Source organism: Polypterus senegalus, chromosome 3, assembly GCF_016835505.1.
Source record: "Polypterus senegalus isolate Bchr_013 chromosome 3, ASM1683550v1, whole genome shotgun sequence".
In the NCBI taxonomy this organism is placed as follows: Eukaryota; Metazoa; Chordata; class Cladistia; order Polypteriformes; family Polypteridae; genus Polypterus; species Polypterus senegalus.
The window spans coordinates 86,494,665-86,522,292 of NC_053156.1; the positions used below are offsets into that span (position 1 = coordinate 86,494,665).

The 27,628-nt window shown below is 34.9% G+C and overlaps 1 protein-coding gene across 9 annotated transcripts in view; it reads left to right on the forward strand.

Moving 5' to 3' along the window:
• The window catches only part of sash1a (SAM and SH3 domain containing 1a), a 919,927-nt gene that overhangs the window by 887,764 nt on the left and 4,535 nt on the right, over positions 1-27,628 (forward strand). For 7 of the 9 annotated variants that reach the window (XM_039747550.1, XM_039747557.1, XM_039747558.1 and 4 more), the window contains exons 12-18: positions 2,716-2,865; positions 7,192-7,327; positions 8,523-8,692; positions 8,811-9,020; positions 11,731-11,881; positions 14,908-15,036; positions 17,766-18,757. In XM_039747550.1, the coding sequence (XP_039603484.1) occupies positions 2,716-2,865; positions 7,192-7,327; positions 8,523-8,692; positions 8,811-9,020; positions 11,731-11,881; positions 14,908-15,036; positions 17,766-18,757 (1,938 nt within the window). Of the gene's footprint in view, positions 1-2,712; positions 2,866-7,191; positions 7,328-8,522; positions 8,693-8,810; positions 9,021-11,730; positions 11,882-14,907; positions 15,037-17,765; positions 18,758-27,628 lie in introns of all 9 variants that reach the window. The other 2 variants (XM_039747549.1, XM_039747556.1) reach the window with 1 other exon arrangement.

Genomic DNA, 27,628 nt, shown 5'->3' on the forward strand with positions numbered 1-27,628 from the left:
GGTGGTGATTAGTGCTTTAGGTTTTGTTATATTAATAGACATAAGTTAAGTTATACATTCATGGACTATAGTCTGCCATAGATTATGCTCTCTAAAGATTTTGTTTAATTGCAAACCTGTTAATCAAAGCAAATGCTTAACTATAGTTATTCTATGATATTCACTCATATACTGCATGTGTCAGTATCTCCAGGCTAGGAGTTTTCAACCTTTTTCCTTGGTATAACACCTCAAGGAATTTAAATATTTTGAAATATCCCTATTTTCCTACAGTAATAAATTCTTAAGTACTAAACTCTTACAAAACTAACAATGAGACTTCTTAACTTCCACCCATCCACCTAAAATTGTATTTAAGAGTTTTAACAAGTGATTATATAGAATGTTTTGTCTGTCTTTTTGGTATGCACATCAGATTCTTTTTTAGTGATTTATTTTTTAAAGTAAAAAATATTGGGATGGTTTGATAAGGAATAAAAATCATACCAAAACTTCCATACTTTTTAATATTAAAAAACAATTATACAGTTACATATGAGTGCATATTGAAAGAAGCAAAAAATTAGCTCTAGTTACATTCAGCTCCAGGTCAGCATAAGAGGAAAATCATTCATTTACCACTGTTTGGTAATCGCCATCTTTAAAAATAAACACATGAATAGGCTGAAATTAGGAGCAGACCTTGTTTTTATTATATGTAATTTTTTAATAAAAATATGGAAATATTAGACTTTCTAATTTGTTTTCCTTATCAAACCATGCTATTGCTCTAACATTGAAAATAATTCATTAAAAGGATTTTATTTGCGTATGAAAAACTAAAAGACATACACAACCAAATAAAAGACTTTAAAACTCTGTAATCACATGGTAAAATCCCACATTGAATATTAGAGGGAGGGGTGGGAGTTAGGAAATCTCACTTTTAATTGTGCTTAATGATAGTTGAGTACTTAACCATTTATGATTGATAGAAAATGGGGATACTTCAAAATATTTGAATTCATATAGGTGGTACACCAGGAAAAAAGGCTGGAAACCCCGGGCCATGTACCATTTACTCACATATATGTCGTCTGGTGTAGTTAAGCATTTGCTTTGAGTAACAGGTCTACTATAATACAAAATCATGCAGAATTACTGCTGTTAGCAGTAACTGAAATCCAAGGTTAATGCTCCACTTCAAAGCATTGGCTTTATATTACTTGGGGGACCTTATCAAATGGTACAACATTTTAGGGGGGCCTTGACTTAACCTATGCTATTCCATTAAAGATGGCTGAGAAAGACAAAATTTATGATGGTTTCTTTGGAGTTAAAACCTCTACCAGGTGTTTTAAAGTACAGTATTGTTGATACATGTAAACTTAGCGCAGGCAAATTTTAAATGTCACATAAATACAACAAACTTGGCTTATTACATAAACATACCTAATCCCACTGTTAAAAACTCTACGGTGGAAATCAAAATCTGTGGCAGACTGTAGTCCATGAATGTGGAACTTGACTTGCGCCAATGAATGAAATGAAATCTAAAGCCTGAATTAGCATTATTTATTACAAAATATTGTACATCGCATCATTCTGCAAATCTCTTAAAATAGCTGAAGGTAAAGTGACTGTTCTCTGCTGCTCGCGTATGTGGATTTCACTTTCACCCAACAACAAATCTTTTAATTCTTGCGGGTTGACCTCTTCATTTTGAAGAAACACTACTTTTCCCTGATGGCAACATAAATTGGACAACCTACAAGTCTTTCACTTAAAGTTTAAAGCCGAACAATAACTACATACTTCTGTCATATCACCTATGTCCATATATTCGATCTCTGTTCGCTGTTCTGTTATTTCACCGAGTAATAATTTCTGTTTGTTAGCACTAATGCGATCTTTGCTGTCAGTTTTTTGAGACTTTCGAATTTTAGTACTTTCATAATCTCTAACCTGCTTTGCACGTGTATCACGCCAATGTTTTTGAACCTCCTTACGACATTCTACTTTGTCTTCTACTCTTTGTCTTTTATTTCCGACCCCGTTTGGAGCTGAGAGCGCAGGAACTGTGTCTGACAATAGCATTCACAGCATTGAGAAGTGAGTGAACCGTGGGCATGGTTGTAAATGTTTCAGAGGAGGGCGGGACTTGTCAAAATCTCTTGGCAGAAAGTCTCATCTCGCGGGACCTGAAATTATCTCTTGCAGGAGTTGAAATTATCTCAGAGAAAGTCTCGTCTCAGAATTTCCTTTTATAATTGAGAGATATATACATATTTTTCTATATACACTAGCCGTTCTATTTGTCCAAGACAGATTGAAATCTAAGTAATCAATGCAGACCTCAGTGTTATTGTTTGCTGTGCAGCATCTACTGGAATGTATTTTTTATTGCAGGTAGTCATGAAATGTGTTACATATGTCATTACAACAGATGGCACGTCACAAACATTTGCAGTAATAAAAAGCATTACTACAAATGCTTTTGATGCGCCGTCTCCTGGAATGACAGAGACCTACCTACTGGAAGGACACACAGACATACGTAGAGGTGGATAAAATAAGTATGAGTTTTTTCGGATAGCAGTGTTAGAAATTTACATTAATTAATTACATAAATTTAATTTGATCCTGTTAAGCCATTTTCTGTGTTTTATCTGAATTAATTTGGAACGCTTCATTCATTCTTTGTTTTCTTGTTGTTGTTGTTTTTTTGTAAAGCAGAGCAAAGACAGAGAGAGAGAGGCCTTTTACAGAGAAGTAGTGAAGTCCCCCACTACTTCTCGAATATCACTTGGCAAGAAGGTGAAATCTGTGAAAGAGACAATGAAGAAAAGAATGTCCAAGAAGTATAGCAGCTCTGTATCAGAACAGGTTGTTCTATTTTTCTATCTTACATCTTTATCCAACTTAAAGGTGTCTTTTATAAGCTGAACAGGTAATTCCAATACCCAGGATAGAACCATGAGGGTAATTATTATTACGTGATTATTAAATCAGATCTGCTCTGTATATTCAGAACTCCCTTGAATTTAACTTTACAAAGAAGATTATTTATCATAATGGGCATTCTGCAAACTTTTCCATTTGTAACATTAAATACATTTTGGAAACAGTTTGCCTCCAGTATGTAACAGTTCTTTGAGAATTCCATTGCTTTATAAGATCACAGAATCAAGATGAGGTAATGTGTAGAAAAATGTAAATGCGTAATTATGTATATTGATAAAATCATCCATCATAACACCATTAACACTCAGTGAATGCTTAGATGATTTAATCTTAGTGTCAAGCACTTTTTTACTGAAATAATTTTGAAAGTGTTTTCTCGCATAGTTCCTGCAGAGTCACTGCAGTGATACTGTAAATCTTAAAAATTACAAGCAACGTTGTGCTTTACAACAGCTGCAGTTATAATCTTCAAATAAACCATTTATTGCATCTATTATTTATTAGAAAAAATATAAGGATACAATATTGCCCTTTATTTATTATTTTGCAGGATAACAACAACATTTATGTACATAGCACATTTTGATACAAATGATGCAGCTCAAAGTGTTTTACAAGATGAAGAAAGAAAAATATAAAAATATGATTAGGTAATACTAAGTAACAAAGAATAAAGTAAGGTCCAATGGCCAGAAGGACAGAAAAAACAAAACAAAAAAAAAACTCCAGAGTCTGGGAAAAAAGAAATCCACAGGGGTTCCACAGATTGCCACCACAGAAAATCAGATAAAGAGCAGCAGAGAAAGTGAGGGTTAGTATGGATCGTGGAGCCATTGAAAAAATTAAACAAAAACAAAACAGCAAAATATTTCCATAGTGTTAGATACTCTAACTACAAGAATGTTTTGTTATATGTCTATTCTTATCTAATATAACAATGCCATTCTTTGCATAAATATTTTACTGTTGAAGTGCAGGTGAGGTATGCTATATATCTTGTTTAGGGTCACACAATGAGTCAGAAAAAGAAAATTGCTGACAATCTTGTACTTTAAAGTTGATTTGCTTAAGGCTAGCTACTCATTTTGCTGGAGAGCGACTTGTTCAATTACTAATCGGATAAAGTGACCTTTAAAAAGATGGCATTCTTCATAGTCTTGCTGATCTGGATTAATTTCAGTTTACTTTTGCAAGGTGGTCCACACTGATCAGAGTCTCAGGGGGCTTACACCAGTTTCCAACTATAATGCAGTGGCATAATGCTGTACTATTTACATATGTGAACACACAAACACAGTAGAACAAAGCAATTTGTAATTAAAGTAACATAAACCATAATAACAGAAATTTGCTAACTTTAAAATTGAAATATGCCCAGTGGAGGAGAGGAAAGGAGAATGAAAACCGTAGTCAGCAGCATTTTTGAAGAAAATAAAACTCTGGGGTTTACAAAGTCACAATTCTGGTGACCTTGGCCAACTGGCCACCCACCTGGGCATTCTGTAATATTATAAGTACCAGCTGGGCAGACTAATAATAAGATGTAGTCCTTTTACCCTTGAGTTCAATGGCTGCTACTATATCTGTCACTTCTGTTGGGTACAGGTAGTAGCTTGGCATTACAGCAGTGGTACCAGGTGCCACACAGAAGGATACCAAGAAGAGAAGCAGAAATTCAGATGTGTGGGGCATAAGCAATTTTAATGTCATTTTTTGTAAGGAGGAGGATTTTGACATCAGCCCTAAACTTAACTCGTAGTCATTGTACAGATTGAAGAGCAGGACTTACGTAGTTATACTTTGTAGAGTTTGTAGTAATTCTTGTAGCAGCATTGTCAATTAACTGAAAACTTCAAATGGATTGACTTTAGCAACCTTTGAATAAAGCACTGCAGTGGTCAGTTCTAGCTGAAACAAATCCATGAATTAGATTATCTGTATTCTCCATGCTTAGAACACAGCTAGGTAGAATACACATAGTATTTTTTTAGAGCTCTTTCATTTGTTCAGTTTATTCATTTTGATATATCTAAATATTCCATCATCATTTTCTCTGTGCTACTCCTGGTGCTGTGCTTGAACAGGTGCACCTCTAACCATCAGCTTCTTCCAGCAATACTTGGGGAAGTTAAGACAAGGACAGTTAAGATGTCATTTTTACAGTGTGCCCTGAGTCTCCAACTCAGTCTTGTCCCAGTGGCCTCTACATCATGCACCTACCAAGGGGGGTGTCCAGGGGCCATTTTAACTACAAGCCCAGACTATTTCAACTGGCTCTTCTCCATCTAGGGAAGCAACAGTTCAGGCAAGAGCTTGCCAGCAGAAGGGGCCTTAGCTGCCTTGAAAACTTATACATATTGTAATCTGTTCAGTTAGCCAATAAAAGATGTAATTTTGCCTGACTTCTCATTGTGTCCATAATGGCTAACACTGTGTTCAGGAAATAACTGCTGAATAGTTTCCGTTTTAATTTTATAAGTAAATAGGAGAATATTTTTCCTACTTGTGAATAATAATGAACCTATAAAGTTTCTTGTATGCATATTAGTAGTGTCAAGGCAATAACTATAGATGTAAAATTAAAAAATAAATCTGCCATAGTTTTTATTTGTTTTGGAGCTTTGCATACCTTCACAAAGTTAGCTTGTGGCCCCAGAAAAGGCATACATGCAAAAAGTCAGACCTCAAAAAGTATATATTAAAATTGCAATTTAAGAGCCAGTTACCAAATTTACAACTTGGGGAAATTTTGTATGTAATCCCGTAATAAAATCATTATTTGTAATTCTCATAAAATTCCAAAGATGCCATAAGTTGTAAAGTCAGCTGTTACGGTAACTATCTGAAAACTCACATATGCAAAGTTTTACTTGAAATAATTACTGCATAAAAATACATTGGTCACTAAGATTGAATGTATTTTGTAGTCCAAATTTGCATGTTTTTATTTTTATAAACATTTTTTACACATTGTATCAATATTTCTTCCAAAATACCGTTATTGTGAAATAATAAAAAAAGATATTCCTGGTACCATACTCAATACATGAGCACTGATTAATTGCTGTAGTATTGTAGTGCCATCTACTGGCCAAACAATAGCACATTCATATTAGTAAATTCATGTTCAATTGACCGTCTTTGCCTACAAACTGTTACATTAAATGTATTTACATACTTTAAGAGATTTTTTTTTTGGTAAAATGCATAAATAGCTTCACTTTGTAGTTAAAAACAGTGTTTCTCTTATTTTCAAACACATAGGAGCTTGTCAAATGCAAACTTAAAAATAATCCATAAGCATCCTCTAGTAATGCAATCCTAAGAAACATCTTCGTCTTATCAGTGAACTAATACTACTGTAGTTTAAACACAGCTGTACAGCAGTATCTTGCATTTATGTGTGTGTGTGTGTGTGTGTGTGTGTGTGTGGGGAGAAAATCTTCAACCCTAAAACTACAAGTTAAAAACACTCATCTTAGTTTGATGTAAAATGACTAAATATGACTGATTACTAAAATAAGTACAGTACAGTATTTCCAGCATAATGTAATATACAGTATATATTAATTAATTATAAATATTAGAAGCATGTAAAGTTGGAAAAAGGAAGTATAAATAATAAATAAATTACATTTTTGTTTTTTGTTTTTTTTTTAATTTTCTTTGGTTATGTGACCTGTTTTTTATTAATTACATAGAAGAATAGGAAGACAACGGTATTAATAAAAATGCATTTCTTGTAACTATTAACAAATCTTCTACAAATCAACTATGAAGTTGCAGATAACTTTAATTGAGTTCTGCACAGTATGCTAAAAATGGAGATTTTGGATGAGGTTGTGATCGCTGACACACAGTTCAGTGCTAATTGGCTTAATAATTTCATGAAGAATCTATACAGGCAATGTTGCTAGAATTTAAAAAAAAAAAAAAACATACAATCAGTCATACAAAATAAATAGGAAATGTGATAACTATGAAAAATGTTGAAGGTGTTGTTCTGTAAGCCTTATAACCAAAGCAATATATATTTACCATTTGATCACAGTGCCTTGTATTAATGAAAGTTTCCTCTCTTTTTATTTTAAAGATTGTTTAAAGAAAAAAAGCATCATAATTCATTATTTTATATTAGTTACCAGTCAATTTCTTTAAATAGCTGTAAACTGCTGCTAATAAACTTGACCTTCCAAAGTCACTTGGGCCACTTAACTCGAATGATATGCTGTTTTTTCTTATATGAAGGAGTCCAGCCCAGATGGGATGCCCAGCTCCCCACAATCTCCCCAGCCTGACACTGATTCCTTAGAGAAGCCCAAACTGAAAGCAGGAGGGTCCGTGGAGAGCCTGCGTAGCTCCTTAAGTGGTCAAAGTTCAATGAGTATGTATACCCTTTTTCCTAATCTCAAGTATGTATACTATGAAAGGACCAGATAGTTTATATTTGTAAAATATGTATGAATATGTGTGTTCAATAACTGTTCCTCACCTCTTATCTACCAGCTAGTGAGATCATATTTTTTTAAACCATACTTTCACAATTTAAGGTCCGTCTGTAAAGATATACCATACATCCTTATTTATACATATATGCAAGATGTTCTTTTATTTGCTTATATGCCCTGAACAAAGCACAGTTTCATGCTTCTAGCTACACGAGCAAAGAATCTTGCATACAAAGCAACAGCAGCGTTAAGGAAGAGTCCACAAAGCAGTTTGTAGGTATTAGGTTTCTATGTAACTTGTATATAAATGTCCCAGATTAAGGACAATTTATCCCATTTTTATTTTACCATTCTTTGTGCACAATAATATTTTTTGACTATAATTTAGTTTGTGATAATTAATTCTGAATATTTCAAAGCAATGGAATAGCTCTTTGTTTCAAATAATAAGGTCTTAAACTATGCTTTGGCAATACAATGATAGCATAGTTTTAACCCTGCTTTTGTGTTGCAGTACATCAGGATGACCTTCAGGTGGCACACTTTTCACACATACATTGACATAGGTAACATTTCGGCAATTGTTTCATTAAAACTGTAGAACATTATAAGAATTATGGTGAAAATAGGCCACTGAGGTCATCTAAAGCCTATCTGCCTGTATGAAGCCAGCCTGCAACAGGATGTTGCTAACCAGTTATGTTTTGCTGGACAAAAGCCTCGTTCAGATCATTTTAAGTTTGGAACGTGCATGGATACTGTTTGCTGACTTTAATTCCCACATGCAAGTATCCATCTTTGAAGTTTCTATATCATTAATCTGTGTTTTAGATTTCAAGTAGATGATAATATGCTGAGCTGTTTATCTGGTATGAATTTAAGCTATTTTCATTTCTCAAGTTTTTAAAACATCTGTCTAGTTAGGAGAGCCAGTGACCACCACACATTGCGCTTGCGGTAGGATTTGAATATAACATGTTGGGGTTGGGCAGTTGGATAAAGTTTCTGCCTGCTTTTAACATCAGTCTTTAAATAAAGATTTCTTTTAAATAGGAAATATATTTAACAATCAAAGCTCATCACTTTGAAGATGCAGTATTTCCAATCATCTCACGGACCTTTATGTTACAGGTGGACAAACTGTGAGCACAACAGACTCTTCTGCCAGCAACCGAGAAAGTGTCAAGTCTGAGGACTGTGATGATGAGGAACCTCCTTATAGGGGGCCATTCTGTGGGCGAGCCCGGGTCCACACAGACTTCACTCCAAGCCCATATGACTCTGATTCACTCAAACTGAAGGTGACTGTTATCTCTTTTTGCTTAAAATCTTGTTTTGGCAATGCATTTGTATTTTAACATCATCCTTCCTTTTAAGGATGAAAAGTCTTTAAGGGAAATTTTAATTTTTGGTTTCCAGAAAGGTGATATTATAGACATCATCAGTAAACCTCCTATGGGAACTTGGATGGGCCTTTTAAACAATAAGGTGGGGACTTTCAAGTTCATCTATGTTGATGTGCTGAATGAAGACGAAGAAAAACCTAAACGGCCAACGAGACGGAAAAGAAAGGGACGTCCTCCAAAACCAAATTCTGTGGAAGAACTGTTAGAGCGCATTAACCTTAAGGTAAAGTTTAAGTAAAGGAAAAATTTGTAGTTCATCATAAAAGAAAATTATTCCTTCTTTCACTCTCAATTTGCAGTAAAAATCTGTCATTTTAGTAAAGGCTCATTTTTTCTTAGTTTCCCATATACAGTACTTTTCTAGGTGTGTTTCTTATGCAATACGAAAAGCACATACTGCAGTCGCCATGTCAGTTTGTCTGTCCGTATGAAACAACTCTGCGCTTTTGTTGAAATTTGGCGTACTTAATCTTGAAGGATATTTATTAGCAATTTTCAGTCTTTGTTGTGATATCTCGAATACAAAAATTTAAAACCTTCCTTAGAAAAGCATTGGCAACTTTTGCAAACCTATCTGTCTTAGCAAACGAGAAATGTTGTGTTCAACTTGTTTTCAACCTCTTTTCTGACAGCAAAATAAATTACCGGGACCTCTTTTCTCCTACTTAGTTAGTTAACTGTAAAAGTATAAAAAAGAGACATTCAGAAATTAATTTACGAGGAAAAGAATTATGTAAGCATTACTCTGTGAGCATTTTCTGCTACAAACCTTACCTAGGTGAACAAATACTCAATATTTATGTTACCCTAAAAGCAACCTCACAGCTGATTAGCTGCACATTATAGTGATTTAGTATTTCTCCAACACTATAATTTGTCAGCAATGCTCCAGACTTTCTCTCCATTATGATCTGAAACTTTCTACAGTTTTACTCTGGGATTCCAACAGAGGTGTTATTTCTACATGTGGTACTCCTTTCAAACATGCTTTGTTTAACTACTGTTAGTCACAGACCCTTCACAACCAACAGCTAACAGGCCTTCAATCAGTGACATTTTACATCACTTTACATTTATTTGGAATCTGAAAGTTATTGAGTCACAACAAGCTTATTTGGGCTGCATTTCTAACTATCTTGATATTTTAAAGTACTGTTAAAAAGTATGTATTTAATGTAATCTAATTCATGTAATTGCATTCACAGTTAATTAAAAAAAAAGTAATAATTCTTAAACTTTATAATACTCCAAAGTTCCAATCTGATAACTAAGTCCCTGAATGCTCCTGACTGTTATGCCATGTGTACATTTTGTTTGTTGCTTTTAAGCGACATCACTTTACCATTTTGCCATACGTTTTCCTATGGCTATTAAGTCTCTCTTCATCCATTTGTAGTAGGCAATAGAGAAGCATACATTTCACAGAGACTGCATCCGTAGACCTAACGTGTGTTTCATGCTTACCAGTTCATTGTGGAATGTTGCAATACAATACATAAAACTGTTTGCTTCAAGCAATAGGAAATGAAGCAAATTTTTAAATAGTGTCTTTATAAAGAGATTATAATTGAATACCATATTCACTGCTTAGTTTTTCAATTTGTGGATCTAAAACAAAGTTAATGAAAGGTGATTTTCCTTTTTATACTTCTTTATTTAATCAGGATACACATACTCTTAAAGTTAGGATTTTAAGAGTTCTATAGATAGTCTTCAATTGTTTAGCGTAAGGAAATGAAAACTTTAATTTTAATTTAGTGTGATGATTTTTCATTTTTTTTATCAGGTTATTCAAATTTTTGTGTTCTTAGTCTAGTAAGATTAATAACGATGAATAAATTAATAAGTAAGGATAAATGTTAATACACTGGCTATTTAAGAAACAACAGGATGTACAGGCTTTCAAATTTAGGCTACTGTGGTGAGACTGAATCCAACTGTCACAGGAGGTGTGGGAATTGTTTGTGTCTTAAAATATACAATATCCACCCACAGTGACCACAGACACAACTCTGAAGGGCTTTGCCATTTGCAGTTTTGCTTCTTTCTGTTCTTTCATGTTCTTTTAACAACCGGTATAGATCATAAATAGAGCTAAAGGTGAGAACTGCGTATTTTCCATACAGGTTTACTTTGCTTACAAACTTGTGGTCCAAAGTTTATATTCCACATTTCATTTTAGATACATTGGCAAAAAACTTTAATGACTATTCAAACATTTCTGCTTATGCTACAGATTTTTACTACTGAAACCTCCTTGTGAACATTTAGCCTTGCTATCTACTTATTTTTAATCAATTTAACTAATTTATTAACAAACTGCAGATTTAAGTAACCAAAGGCTGGACACATCTTGACTCATGAACATTGGCTTTGTGCAGGAATTCTTGCTACATACAGAATTGTATCCCAGGTATACTAAATTAGCCTGGAACATAGTTTTAATAATCCATCCATTTTCCAACCCGCTGAATCCGAACACAGGGTCACGCACATTGTATAAATAGTTTCTATTTAAGTGTCTCAATTATCATTAAATGCTGACACTAAGAGCTTATAGTCGTGTAGCTTTACTACCAGTTTAACTCCAGAAAGCACCCCACTTTATTAATCGAGCATGTAGTTACCAAGTGGGTCAGTAAAATACTGTATGTGTAGAGGAAAGCCAATGTTTAAAGTACCCACAAATAATCTTTAAATAGTTCATAGATACTAACACATTGACCATGGCAAACTTTCTGTTTTAGAACTCTTCATTTTTATCAGGTATTTCTATTAATAAGACAATTTAGTGGATTAATTTATTTCACTCAGGATGAAGGTATACACTTATCAAAGTTAACTTCCTTATTAGAATTATAAAATTCTTGGAAAATGTTTAATGGGGTCAGCTTGATTTATTATTTTGCTGTTCATGTTGACTTCTGTCACAGGAGCACATGCCAACATTTCTTTTCAATGGCTATGAAGACCTGGACACTTTCAAACTATTGGAAGAGGAAGACCTCGATGAGCTTAACATTCGTGACCCAGACCACAGAGCGGTGCTGCTTACTGCTGTGGAGCTTCTACAGGAATATGATAGTAAGCAAATTTGCCTAGCCAAAGATGAACAACAGTGTCTTTCATGCAATTTCAAATAAATATCAAAGGTTCTGAAGTTATTCGCTCAGAATAAAATTAAGGAGAAAAATTTCTTGTATACAACTTGAAGCAGACTTGAGATTTTTGTGCACAGAGTACAGGACTGTGTATCTTTTAAATAAAGATGATACCTGTACCATTGGGCTGACTTATATTTGAACAAGATACACGTTAATATATCGGAAAGACATAGTTTAGTCGAGGTCTGTTTAAACTGTATATTTGGAATATAAGTGTAGAAAGAATGTAGGATAATTTAAGTAATATTCTAGAAAGTTGCACACAACTTTAAATGATGTTTTAGAACAGTTTAGACCTTCATATAAACTCAGTACAACTTGCAGGTTTTGAGGGTGTAGAATAGATCAATCATTGCTAATGGCTTTGCAATAATAATAATGGTTATGGTGACTGTTCTGTCACAGGGGCTAACATAAATTGAAGGTACGGCATGAATTATAAATTTCTGTTTTTAAACTGAATCTAGCACAATAAAAGAAAACACCAGTTATCCCTGTATGGTATCACATTCATTTATTAAAGTATGACAGTAGGCTGTCTGTTGTTATGCTGTTGTTTTTTGAAATCAGCTTTGCAGAGAGATGTAAAAACTTTAACCAGTAAACTGTAGTAGCAGATCTGTGTTCAGTAAGCAGTGATGCAGTGCCAGTTATCAGAATTCAAAATTAATTATGAATATCTTATTCCTGGCATAACACGATACATTTCTGTAGCATTTCTCTTACAAAGGATATTACTGTTTGATGAAATCTTTTGTGAACGTGGGTGAAAAAAATTCAGTCTAATTTATCTAAACCCACTTTCAAAGATTTGAGCTAAACAAATTCACTTTTGTGCTGTTTATCAAGTGTCCTAGCTCTACAGGAATTAGTTTTGAGTCGCTGTGAAGTCCCTTACTGGTGGTAGTTTGGCTTTTATTTTACATTTTAAAATGCTACTTCTAAATGTATTGCACAAATGATGCTTGAGAGAAAGATGTCATTCGTATTCACTGCTATAACAAAAAGAGGTGTTAATGTTATTCCATAGGAGCAACACTTTGTGGAATATACTATATATAGTATGTACATAATTGTGTTTAATGCCATGAACTACCCTTTTAATGAGTTTATGTACATGTGTAGTTTACAGAGATCATTAACAAAATTTGTTTATGACCTTGTAATGGTTAATCAAAGCAATTCAATGGCTCTTCAGCACACTTCACTGCCTCTGCTTCCCTGCGTTTAAGTGCACTGGAATTTAATTGTGCTGATTCACTTGCAGTATTTGGCTGTGCCAATGTGATTCCAGCATATGCCACCAGGCCTGGATTGTGCAAAAGAAATAAACCAGTTTTGAAAGAGACAAGAAACAATATATAAAAAAGGCAGAAGAGAAGTGACTTGGATCAGGGCCTTAGTGTACCTCTTAACATCACAGTTCTGTGTTCATGGACATTTGATGCGGTGAAAAGTACAGCTTGGACCACTTGAGCAATTTCAGTAGATAATCAACATGCCACTTTATTAGTATAAAGTGTTCAAAAGAAAAAACTGTATCTTGCCTTCACAAGCAGTGGATTTGCAAACTCCCTTATTATGAAATACATAAAAGCTAAATAATATTAATTATACTTGTTCACCAGTGCAATCTCCAGCTAAACATGCCTTTCAATTTTCTGACAAATTTTAGTAATACTAAGAAATATGTACAAAAAGAGTTAAATAAAATGTTGAAATTGCCATCCAACAGGGAATAAGTAAACACAGGGACAGTAGTAAATTAAAAGACATTTACTATGATTCTGGAAAATAAATGTTACCAAGATTAAAAGTCTAAAATAATATATTGCAGTCACCTATAAATATTTACCTAAGAGAGTTCACAGACATTAGTGACCATATTTAATGTACATACTCCTGTACTTGATTTTCACTTCATCGTAATGACTGCATATTATTAATTATCATTTTTATATAAATCATGTAATTGTACCATCTTTCATAATTACAGTATTGTCTAGTTGTCTTGTATTATTACTTTAATAATTTTTTTATTATTACACAAAAAAAGCTGAGAGGGGAAAAAAACCCTTTTGTTAGCAGACAATCGGCATATTGGACATGAAAGTGTATTTCAGTAATATACTTGAATTGAATTGGGAAACAACGGGTAATTAAACTAGAAGAGGCAACGAGACATAGCATGAAGAATTAGCTTAAAAACTAGAGCCCTCAAGGATCAGTGCTGAGATCTTTATTTAAAAATATTAATTCAAGTTTAATTATCAAATTGGTTATATCTACAGTTGAAAGTAAATATGCTGGATAACCAGATACTAGAGAGACAACAAAATCCGTACAGCTGAACCTGGTCAAAATTCATACTTAGACCGACATGGCAATGATGTTCAATGCAGATAAAAGTCTCATACATATTAAGTTTGTATGCTAGGTGTAATTACTCAAAGCAGGTTGCATCTTTTTAAAATAAATGATTAAAAGCAGAACGGGAGTTAAGTTTAGTGCATATCAGGTAATAATCATGGAGCATATGAGGCACCGATAGAAAATGCTTAAGTATAAACTTTATACAAATGATAGCATGTGCCGTAGAACTAAATGCATAAAGAAAGGTACAAAAGAGTGTAATTAATAATAATCCCTGTGGACCTTTTAAATTTTGACTCTAGAAATATTTGGAAAAATAATCTAATTCTATGATGTAAAACATATTCTGTAGACTTATTTAGCCTAGCTGGGCATGGCTGTGCAACCTTACACAGGTCGTTGCAGTAATAGGATCCATCTCCCCATAACACTTTAATAATGATAAAAAAATATGTTGAGAAAACAGAGTAGTGAAATCTGTTAACATTCTTTTAGGTACAATAAATACATCAGGACAGATGTAATCAGCAGATTTTTATTTGGTTCATTTGGTTTGCTTATTTTCTCCTCTAGGTAATAGTGATTTGGAAAGGAGCGGCCACACAGGTTCTCAGGAGAAACTTCTTTTGGATGGTCAAGGCACGATGGGGGACTCACCTCGAGACTCGGGCTGTTACGAGAGCAGTGAAAATCTGGAGAATGGTAATGACTGTCCCAAAGCCATATGACTTAAAAAACCACAGGTCTAAACCATTTTTCTGTGCCAAAGGGCCTTGCCTGCCTTTTCTCTTCTGCCATGCTTCAGTGTAGAGAGGAATCTGCTGCTGCTTCTGCTTACATGCTTGTTCTTCATTCTTATACCGTCATCTTTATATTTCATACACTTTCTTTCTGCCAAATTGTTCTGCTGGATATGCCTCTCTTCATTCTTTATTACTGTGCAACAAAGGCTGTTTCACTAACTTCATCCATGAGGCATTGCTCCGTAATATTTCAGTTCATTTCTTACAAGGTGAAAGTAAAGGACCAAACCTTCAAGCACTGCGCTCTTGAGCAGCTCCAGACCAATGTCGTACAGAAGAAGCTGCTTGCAGCCATGTTCTGCCTAGTCTGCTTGTAAAAATAAACCTTTTTTTTTTTTTCTAAAATATTTTCAAGCACATAATGGACCATTGACGGTGGAATTTAAAAGTATTACCAGACTCTGTATTATTACCTTTTGTAACTGGAAAATTTTAATATTAATTTTAATGAAGAGCTTTAAAATGTTTCTGACCATTACATTTTGATTGCCATGTTTGAAAGAAAGACAAAAAGTTCCTTGAATTCATCATTTTGCAAAATGTTGCTAGCTATGACATTTTAATACTAAAGACGTGAGTAGTGAACAAGGCTTTTATTGAATGTTTCCATCCGACATTGCATCTCAAGTATACCAGAAAACATTGAATTGAATTTTGTTATTTGAAACTTCTCCTTGTAAATTGTGTTGTATTTTTTAATTGGAAAACAGAACTGCACACAATTGTAGTGCCTGAGCGAGAGCATTTTTTAATTGATTTTTTTTTTTTTTATATATAAAGAATAAATATAAGAAAACAGATGTTAATCTATATAGAGAGCTGATTATTTAAAAAAGTGACATAATATTCTGCTGAAGTTTTCTCAGTATTGTGAATTTATTAACTAGGTAGGTATTCATCATTTTGATCAGTCATTTAAAACTGTTGTCTTTAGACTACCATAAAACCAATTTCTGTTAGTCTGTGTCCTTCACAAACAATTCAAACTGTTAGTCTTCCAAGCTTTGTCTGTATAGACTTGGCAAGATGATGTTTGGTTGTTTTAAGCACTGCTAGTCCTGGAATAAAACTAATTTGAACCATGTGGAATCTGTCTTCTAGCATTTTTTTCCTGCTGCCATTTCACACACAACAGTTTCAAAACTGCTTATTTTAATTCCGGGTCAGGGGTTGACTGGGTGCAGAGCAGGAAACAGGCCTAGGCATTGTCACCACCCCACTGCAGGGTCCACTCACAGGCGAACACTCACACAGGAGCCAGTTTGGAATTGTCATTTCACCTAACCTGCACGTTTGTGCTAATGTGGGAGGAAAACTGCTGCAATTTCTTATATTTCTTAATTCTGTTTCCCATAAGCTATGTGTTGCATGATTGCTTTTTCTCATTTTCTCATTCATCCTTTTTGTTTGTGTTGTGTTATTTACATTGATCTTATTGATGTATTTACTTAACTTCCCCTCCTCCAAACTATGACATTTTCAGAAGGAATGCAAAAATGATTACACTGTGACCCTCGTGACGAATACTGTATGTAGTGACTGCTAACACTTTAGTTTTGATACTGCAAAAATGCATCTGTTACTTATTTAACTTTTATATGACAAAGGCTTCTTTTGGTCTCAGGCTTATAAAGCATAAATAAATAAGCCTTTTTAAAGTAAATAATTCTTTGTTAGAGTCTTGTTACACAAAAGTAAATGAGTAATAAACACATAAACTAAAGTTTTGGACTTTGATTTGGGAGATTTGCATTGGAATACTTTGTGTTCCCAAATTCCTGCTACTTTAAAATTAATGTTATGACTATTTTTGCATGTTTAGAAAATGTTTTTTCCTACTATTGGGATTGTTGATTGTTTCACATAACTGACCTCTTGACTTAGTTTTTAGAATGAAATTAAAATAGGTTTGCTCCCAAAGAAATGAAATGTTTTCTGGTAGAGAAAGTGAAATGTGTCGCTGCAATGTGCTATCCTGGTGATGCTCAGAGTGTATACCAAGGTGCCTGACATACATTTTTTTGCATACCTCGCGGCCTTTCAGTTTTAGCACCACTATATTATTTTAGAGGTTTTAGGGTTTTTTTGTACAATATAATACTTGCAGTCCTTTTTTCAGAGGCGCAAGGATCTTTTCAAAAGTTGTAGAGATGCTGAATGTTTTGTGTGACCAATATTGCAGTACATGGAAGTTTAAGTACGGCTTTACTGGTCACACTACAATCCAGTAATCATTTACCAACCAGTCCACTTCTGTTTAGCCATTTAGACATGTTGGATTGCTGTGTTGTCTTGTGGCTGACAGCAGTTCATCATGAATTAAAATCTGCTGACTCTTAAATCCAAATCTGTTCCTCTTTGGAGAAGTTAAGTTATATTACCAAGTAAAGAAGATAACCAGTGACATTATTCATGGGTTTAAATTTGCAAATACAATTGTTTTCCTTCATCTTCATAAAGTTTGACCAGCATTGTTGCTTTGTTTCTCATCATATATGCCTTTCTTATTACCATTGTTCAAGATGTGCTGAGGTAAGCCATGCTGTTTACAAATTTATTATGTTCCACTGTGAGTGTGTGTGTGTATGTATTTTCAGCATAATCAAGAGCAATAATTGTCTGTTTCAGGTAAAAGCAGGAAAGGTCATTTAATGGTCAAATCTGCGGGGCGTGACCGACAGTCAGCAGAATTCCTTGTACTTCCACGGGCAAAATCCTCTGAGCTATTACAACAGCATGCCAAAAAGGAACGCAAATTTAGCAAGCGTCACTTTCTGAAACCATCCATTAAGCCTTTCAGCGTTCTGAAAAAGAACCGGCGAAGCTCCCAGGTACCTGTGAGTCGCAGTTGTGAGAATTTAGATGGACCGCATTCGGAACAGGAGGTGTGGAAACGGTCACACTCACTCGGAGATCTCCATCACACTGGTGACAGAGACCAAAAGAAAATGTGCAATATGGGCTTTAAGGTCATCAGGCCTTCCAGTGTGTGCGTGAACCCCGTTTTTGAGCAGAACAGCTGTGGTCATTCACTTATTAAAATCAAAGAGGGTGAAGCTGGGGCAAAATCATCAACGCTGACTAGTGACTTTCCTTCTGAGCTGAATACAGACTGTACAAATTTACAAGACAAAAGAGAATCTTGTACTAATGCACAGCCCAGTCTGGCTCATTCAGAAAGAATGGGGGATCCAGTGTCTCTAGACCAGGACCTTGAAAGCAGTGAACCTAAGACATATTCAAAAAAGTCCTCACAACCACCTCCAGTCCCTGTGAAGAAGTGCAGAGATCGCTTGGTCAATGGAGTTTATCACCCCCCCTTAAGCCTCTCTAACCTGGATGCCTCCATGTTTCCCTTAAAAAAAAGTAATCCTTCCAGCCCCATCGACTTTGGACAGTCATGCATTCCTGCAGAAGGAGACGTGGATCCTCCTCTTGCCAGACCACCATGGCTGTCTGATCTTCCTGACACTGCTTGCCCTCAAATGCATGGAATCAAGCTGGGGGCAACTTCTGGAAGGAAAAGTCTTCATGTGAGGGGAGCAGACTTAGAAATGCTATTGGAGCACAGGCTGGAGGCGGAAGGCATTGACCTCACAGAGGAGCCATATTCCGACAAGGTAATTTTTGAGAATATTACAAGTGATGAATAAGAAGTATGAAGCCAGTGGTATTAGTCATTTATTTCAAATGGTCTCTAATGTGGCATCTGTGACTTCTTATTTAAGTCTATGGTAACCATGACTCTTTTTCTCATTTCATTCTGATTTAATGTATTCTGCTAAAACAAGTAATCGATGCCTAAAATAGTTACAACCAGTTTCTTAACTGAGATGCAGTTTTTAAAGTTAGGGCAACACACCTTTTACACAGACATATTCTGCACCTTGTTCTGAGACCAAACATCAAAAACAGAATTTTCGTATCAGTGTATATTTTATGTTTCTTAGAAAATCGATATGTTTTGTCATTTTTTTTTAATGTATTATGTGAAAATGCCTATTTAAGTCAAACAAATACATTAGTGGAAGTGTCTGCAGTTTAGCTGTTGTCTGCCTTGTTTATGGTCCGTATATTGTTAACTGTATACAGTATGGTTAAGGAAAAGTGAAGCAATAGTGAACTTAAAATTCTAAATAGGTAAGTTAATTAAACTAAAACTAAAAAAATAAGAAAGGTAAACTAACCAAAAAGATGGACATTGATAGAAAGTGGTTAGATGGAAATCTTATAGGCCTCCAGGTCCCCTACTTAATGTTAATTTTAATTTCAGCCTGGTCTGATCTTGTTTATATTTTTGATTTTTGGGTTTTAGTTGCAGTAATGCAGTTTATTCCTTAAAATATTTATGGAAGAATATGAGCCACAACCTTTAATATATATTGTAGTTCTATATCGGGGTGCCCAATGCGTCGATCGCGATCGACTGGTAGATTGCAAAGGTAGTACAGGTAGATTGCATTGCATTCAAAAAAAACATTTTTTTAATGTTCGTCATTTGCCACTTGATTGGCATACAGGGTGGCCAGTCTGAGATCTCTTTTCTTCTAACACACTGGTCTTCCCGTACATACGATCAAACGCGCGAGCTACTGCAAAACTCCGGCTATGATCTAGTTATCCTTCCAATTTATATCGACTAAAGAAGGGATTTAAAAAAAAATTGTTTGGGGAGTGTATGGGCTGTATGTGGAATTGGAAGATGATTTTTTTTTTCTCACAATGTCACAATCAAAGTGCGGTTGTCTGATCTGTCAATCTATCATTGCTATTCCACAGAAGGAAAATGTGGAAAGGCACTTTTAAACTGTTCATAAAAACTACAAAACTGATGTCCTTCCAAAAAGCGATCTGAAAAAGAGAAAGGAGAGGGAACTAAAATCGCAGTTAATCGGACAGCCGTCATTTTTCACTTGGCTGAATTCAAAAGCTCCTTGACTGCATTATTCGGCTCTACTTATTTATGCGAGTCAGCCTTTTCCCACAAAAAGATTATTAAATCCAAATACTGTAGTGACCATAAATGTATTGAATTGTTATTGTGCCATAAAGGTTATTCAGTTATGCAAGGTATGACAACATATATTTTATGTATAAAGTACACTCAGTGTGTGTGTATGTATATATATATATATATATATATATATATATATATATATATATATATATATATATATATATATATAATTTTATTTTTTTTTTAATGTAGGAAGATCATTTCGATCTGGTCATTTTAAAAGTAGCTCACAAACTGAAAAACTGTGGCCACTCCTGTTCTATATAATGAACACTATTGTCTAGTGCTCCATTAGGCACCCAAGTGAACACACAACACATTTTTTACTTCATTTATTGAATGATCAGAGTTCCCCAAAAGTTAACAAATATTTTCCTTCTTACACAGAAATTTCCATTAAAATTTGTATTTTGGGCGGCATGGTGACACAGTGGTAGCGCTGCTGCCTTGTAGTTAGGAGACCTGGGTTCACTTCCCGGGTCCTCCCTACGTGGAGTTTGCATGTTCACCCCATGTCCTTCGGGTGCTCACCCCATGTCCTTCGGGTGCTCCGGTTTCCTCCCACAGTCCAAAGACATGCAGGTTAGGTGCATTGGTGATCCTAAATTGTCCCTAGTGTGTGTCCTGCGGTGGGCTGGCACCCTGCCCAGGATTTGTTCCTGCCTTGCACCCTGTGTTGGCTAAGATTGGCTCCAGCAGACCCCCGTGACCCTGTGTTAGTATATATTGGGTTGGAAAATGACTGACTGACTGATTTGTATTGTTGTTCTTGTTGTCTAAATACAAGTGGGCAGTACTACTGTATGTCAGTCATCAGTAACTACTATTGTTTTAGCATAACAATTTAGTAAAGCGCAGTAAATGCTTTGTAGATTATGGTCATCACTGATTCGGGGGAGTCCCTGAGCCTTGCAGATAGCGTTGTTGCCCTTTCCAGACTGAGAGATCGTAACAACATTTTCTTTGATCTACTCGGGTATTTCCTTTGATATGGGCATTATGTGCCTGTTGAGTCTTTGTGCAGGGATGTGACTCTGATTGTAGAAGTAAAACTAGTGGCTGTAATCAAGCCTGCCTGTGTCCAATAGAACAAAACATTTATTTTAGTAGCACATGTTCATACACTGGATGTAACCCAAAGTGCTTTACAAGATTTTAAAGAAATATTTACAAAGAAAAGCAAATTAAAATTAGATAAGAATATCGATTATATAGTATACAAGTAATATTTAATACAAACTTAACATACTGTAGCTCTATAATTAATAGTGTCCTTATGTACAGAATTTGGTTTTAATTCTCTAAAGATCAGTCTAATGGGAAGAAAAAAAACAACATCAGAAAAGTTGGAATAAAAAAACAAGATCTGCAGGGGTTCCAAGGCCACAAAAATACCTCCCATCCAACCTAACATAAATATTCTTTAAGTATTGTAAGTATTTTTTAGGCTTTGTATTTGATGCAATGGGTCTTGTGGGAAACTGTGGTATCCACTTTCTTTCAGACATTACAGGCAGCTACATGGAATTTTGATTAGGTGGTGGTACAAAGCATGACCACAAAAAATGTAAAGAAAAGAGATTTATTGCAGATTCATTGAAAAATACAAACAAGAATATAATGGAAAAATGCAGTCCTAGTAATCTGGTTAATGTGTAAAGTTTATTACACCTAAATTCTTTACCTCCACCAAGACTTTTAATGCTAAGGGATCAAGTTTACTTGTAATGCTCATATTATTTCCATCTTTACCAAGGACAAAGATTTAAGTTTTTTTCCCAAGTTTGTCTTGAAATTACTGATTATCCATTCAGAAATGAAGTAAGACATTGGATCAAGGAGCTTAGAGCGTAAGGGCCATCAGATGCTTCTAGATAAGTAAAGCGTTGTGTCATCTGCATAACTGTGGTACTTCACCTTATGTTTTGAGATGATCTGGCCTTATAGGAGTGTCTAGATTGAAAATAACAGAGAGCTCAGAGTAGATCCCTGAAGTACAATAAAAATGATTTACCTGTTGACTGAAACCAATGTAATTCGCTGCCAGAGAGACCCACCCATTGACTAAAGTGATTTATAAGAATACTGTGGTCTGTTGTGCCAAATGCTGCACTCATGGCTAAAACAAGAACAGGTACATGGCTTCTGTCTACAGTTTCTGACTTGTTCTAAAAGCTGACTGCAACTTACAAAGAACAGAATATTTATAAAGTCATTTAATTATTGAAAAACTGCTTTTTACTAGAACGTTACTTTAAAAAGTCTAGATAATTTTTCTTGAGCAGTATTTATCTAATCAAAGTTTACTATGTCAAGCATGCTATCAATTAGCACATCTGAGGCTTCTTTAAAAATTCATGTTGGTATTTGATAAGATACACAAGTTGGAGGGTTTAAATTGAGAAATGATTCTACGGAGACTCAGGTAGGCCTATTTGCGTGAAGAATTTAATTTGCTAAAATGAGCATGCTGGGGCTGAACAGAATTAACTTTGGAGGGATGTATTATATTACATTTAATATTGTTTTTTATGTTTAAAAAATGTATCAATAGCCACAAAGGTTTTGCTAGAAATTTCCAGGGGACTTTTCATTGACTAAGCTGGATTTAGAAAATGATCAATAGCTAAAAATAAAATACATTTCAAACACTTATTCTACAAAAATGCTACAAGATAAAATAAATATCATTACAATATAAGAAAGGGTATACAAAATAGATTTTTTCACTGTGTTTTAAAAATGATGTCTTCAAGGTGGTGGTCATCATTAGCGATATACACTTCGAGACGATTTATGAATGCTCGCATGACTTGTTCGATCATTTCATGGGGAATAGCAATGATTTTATGGCAAATAGCATCCTTGAGGGCTTCAGGGTTTTGAGGTTGGTGTGTGTACATCTTTGACTTGAGATAGCTCCACAAGAAGAAATCACACAGAGCGTGATAAGGTAAACGTGAAGGCCACCCGACATCACCATACAGGGAGATCAGCTTCCCCAAAAACACCTCCCAAAACTTGCATGGATCTCCATGCCGTATGAGCTGTTGCTCCATCTCTGTTGAAACCAGTCATCCACCACATCCATTTCTTCCAGTTGGGGCCACAAAAAGTTCTCTAGCATTTCAATGTAACGTTCTGAAGTGACGGTAACCGTTGCTCCTCCTTCCTCAAAAAAAGTAAGGGCCTACAATGCCAATTTCTGCAATGGCACACCAAAGTGTAATACACTCACTGTGCAGGGGTCTCTGATGGAGTTCACAAGGGTTGGTTTCAGCCCAATAGCGAAAGTTTTGCTTATTTATGTAACCATTCAAATGGAAATGTGCCTTGTTGCACATGATGGTATGAACGGTTTGCAGAATGTTCGTGTACAACTCTTTATGGCTTTCCCACTCTCTCAGTGAGTTCCTGCTCTACCATCATTTTGTATGGATGGAAATTAAGGTCCTCATGCAAAATCCTCCTCAAAGATGTGTTGGAAATGCCTAAGGCAGGAGCATATTTGCACACTGAACATCTAGGAGACTGCAGAATTGATGCCCTTACAGTTTGGATGTTTTCAAGCATCCGTACAGTCCAAGGACGCCCTGGAGATTTCCTGTTCAATGTTTTACCCGTCTTATTGTTGACATCAGGTCTGTCTGTTCACCTGAAACAACTCTTCTGCCCATGGATGAGTTTCATTGAAATTTGATACAGTTATTCTTCAAAGATTAGCAAAGTATGTTGAGAAATGTCCCATAACGTTTTGCCCACTTTCTTCTCTAAGGCAATTGTGTAAAGGAATCTGTCTTGTCTGAATGCTGTGAAAATTAAGGTGATCCAACATAATGTGAATTAATTGTGCATCAGCTTAACATTGTCGAGCTTTAAAGAAATAAGACATTAACAACACACTAAGTTTCTCAATCCAGAAACCTCTTTTTCAAAATATGCATGCTTGTTGTTAGATCCACTTGTCTCTCAAAAATTGTTAACTATTGTGCCATTGGTTTGAAAAATGCAATCCATTTCATTAGACGTTCATAGCTGTTTGCATACCATGGCTGTCTAATGGAAAGAAAAATGCATGTGCATTACAAAACAAGGACCTAATAATAGTGTACTGCAGGTATTGACTGACGTTCAGATCTCTGACCATTACAGATATAAGCAATACATCTTGAAAGTTTACTACAATTAAGGAATTCATAACTTTACATCTTTTCTGTTAATATGTAAAAGGGCAAAGTTTTTAATGTGCAACCTTGTGCTGTGTTATCCTGCACAAATTTAAGTTAAACATATATAAAGTAGGACTGGTGGTTAGTGCTGAAGGAAATGGAGGAAAATGGTCTGCTGTTTTCCCTGCTAACATGAATTTCATTTACATTTTTTAAACATGTTGGTTTAAAAAAAATATATATATATATATATATATATATATACACACATATATATATATATATATATATACACATATATATAATATACAGTATATGAATGAAACTGTTATATCAGTCGAAAAGACAGTAAATTATCCTGACTTCATTTGCAATAAGTAATCAGTTACCTAACTGTTCCCCACTGTTAAATAAATTACTCAAGCATTAATTTTTCATTTACATTAATGGCTTTTATATTAGTCTTTATGCTAATACGAGATAAGAGAGATCTCATATACATTTAAAATTAGGAGACATGTATATGTGTGTGTGTGTGAATGCAAACACACACTTGTTTAAAAGTACATTTGCCAGTAAAATAGCCTGGAAAATGATTTTCTAAAGAGAGTGAGAGCCGTAAGTCTGCTGTGTCCTGCCAGCCTGGAGTGCCAGGAGCAGTCTGTCAGGCAGAGCTCTTCTGAGAAGCGGGGTGAACTGGCCCTTGCCTACATTCTTGTGTAGATCAGCCTTTCCCCTGAGGTTCCATCTACCTGTGGCCCTCTACTGGAATTAGAGGGTTCATATGGTTGATGTGCAAATTCAGTATAGTAAGTACTAAAGCACAAACACTGTTAAGCACCTTGCAGTATGCATGTGTGGTGAATCCTGAATTACCTGATTTATTCCCAACTAATATTTGAATGTCGCATTTTGTTAATCTGTTTTGATATAAGATGATGAATACATTCTATTCGGATCCTAAAATTTGGTTTCCTTGTAGACTGTAGAATTCAAGGATTTTATTTCAGGAACTTTATATCATAAAATCACATGGAATACAAAACATGTCAAAAGGCATATGTCAGAGTATTATAAAATTGCATAAAAAAGAACAAGAACAGAACAAATAAATGAATAAAAAAACCTAAGCAAAATTAAAAACTTGCTTGAGTAAGGAAAGCCTTAGGCCCTGATCTGGGCACATTTATACACTTGCAGGTACCTAATGTTGCTTGGGTGTGAATTCCAAAGCTTAGGAGCACAAGAGCTGAAGACCCAAAGGTTCGTTCCTGTGTTTTGCAACAACAAAAAGATGGGCATGAGTAGAGCAAAGAGCTCTATTTGACACATAATGATTGATCAAACTGTAGAAACACCTCAAAGGTTAAACACAAACGTTTAAAATGTGTATGTTTTTATATTAAGAACACATGTTGTGACATGGTAAAAGGGTAAGTGGTTGAAATCTGTACCTTTTGAAGATTATTTATAGATTGCTTTGGCAGACCACTATAAATAGCATTACAGTAATCTAAGCAAGAAAGGATAAAACCATTACGGTTATCCCTTACAGTTTGCAGGGGCTAGGGGTGCAAATGTGGAAATCTGCAAACACATTTTGGGTCCCTCACCACACTTCCTAATATTGTGCTGTAAATCACAAGCCTTACCAATAACATTATCATCAATTATTTAACAAGTTCTATACAGTACAGTTATAAATATAACACTGAAAAAGTAAAATGAGATGTAATTACTGCACTGTATACTATATGGTACTGCTACAGTGACAATGGAGTCTTCCTGTCCACTGATGTAGCTGCAGCAACGGCTTCATGGATTTTATGTTTTTTTTTTCTCAGTATATGTTACTGTTGACTAAGGAATAATCCACCCAAAAATGATATTTCTTAAATGTTACGTAACCCATGACGTTTGTAGTGGTGGGTAAGAAAAATGTTTAATCTCATGAATTTATAGAGTTAGTACATCTTGAATAATCAAACTTAATGGCTCCCAGCAGTGATTAATTCTGGACAACAGCAAACAATATGAAAAACATCATTGGAAAAAAAACTCTCACATAACTTGTGTTGCATAATCCACATGTCTGGTATTAATTTGTATGGTCGAAATATGCAAAATGTGTACTTTTTTTGCTATAATATTAACAGTTACATCTGAGAAAGGCGGTGTTCATAAAAAAACAGGAAAGATGTCATTTGTGCAATGCTGAGAGTATAACAAAATAAGCTAAAGTGTCCTTGTTTCCCCATGGGATTAATAAAGTTTATTTAAACTAATATAACCTAATCTTATTGAATGCCATATAAAGTTAGATATAATTGGCATAAGTATGGAATTGTAAACCTGCATTATGAATAATATTCCCTCAAAGAAGTATATCTCTCTATTATATAAAAAAAATCCTGCAACGAGACGAGACTTTTTGGAAGATTTTTTCAAGTCCCACAAGACTTTGGCCATGAGATTTTTTCAAGTCACGCCCTCGGTCATCTCTGCTCTCATTCATGTGAATGCTTTTGACAGACACAGTTCCTGCTCTCTCAGCCCTTATAAATATTAACGTTTTCCTCACTTTTAAGTTCCCAATAAAAGACTACTTATTATGTTCAAATCTTCTTTCATCCTGAAGGGTTAGCAACAGAAAAAATGAGTGCACGGGCAATCATAGCATCGAGAAATGATGAAGTCAAATGAATGAATGGCAAAATTGCCGATTGGTTACACAGCAAATTTGTTAAATGCGTAGCAATACACTGTGCTGAACCAGTTGGTGGTGATGGTGTGGAAGATGAAAACATCAAATTACAATATCCCGAAGAATATCTACAATCGTTAACACCGTCTGGTCTTGCACCGCACAAATTACTGTTGAAAGAAGGATGTATCCAAGAAAGGTAATGTAGTACATCTTCTGTGGATAACATTAGACAACAAAGGAGATCTTGATATGCCATTCGTATTAAAACGTTTACAGTTTCCTATTAGAATAGATTTTGCTAAGACAATTGGCAAATCTCACAGCCAAACATTCGAAAACGTTGTTTTATTTAATAGAGAGAAAGAAACAAAATTCAGTCACGGGCAGTTTTACGTTGTGTTGTCACGATGAAAGTCCAAACGTAGAATCAAAATTCAATGCTATACTGACGAAAGTGTAAATCAAAAAGTGTTTTTACTGAAGTTTTACAGTAAAAGTGTAAGTTTAAAAAGTATTTGCGTGTTAATTTCAAAGACAAACAAAACAAAATTGTATTACTCAACAAATAACTCTAATGCAACATGAAACATAATTTACT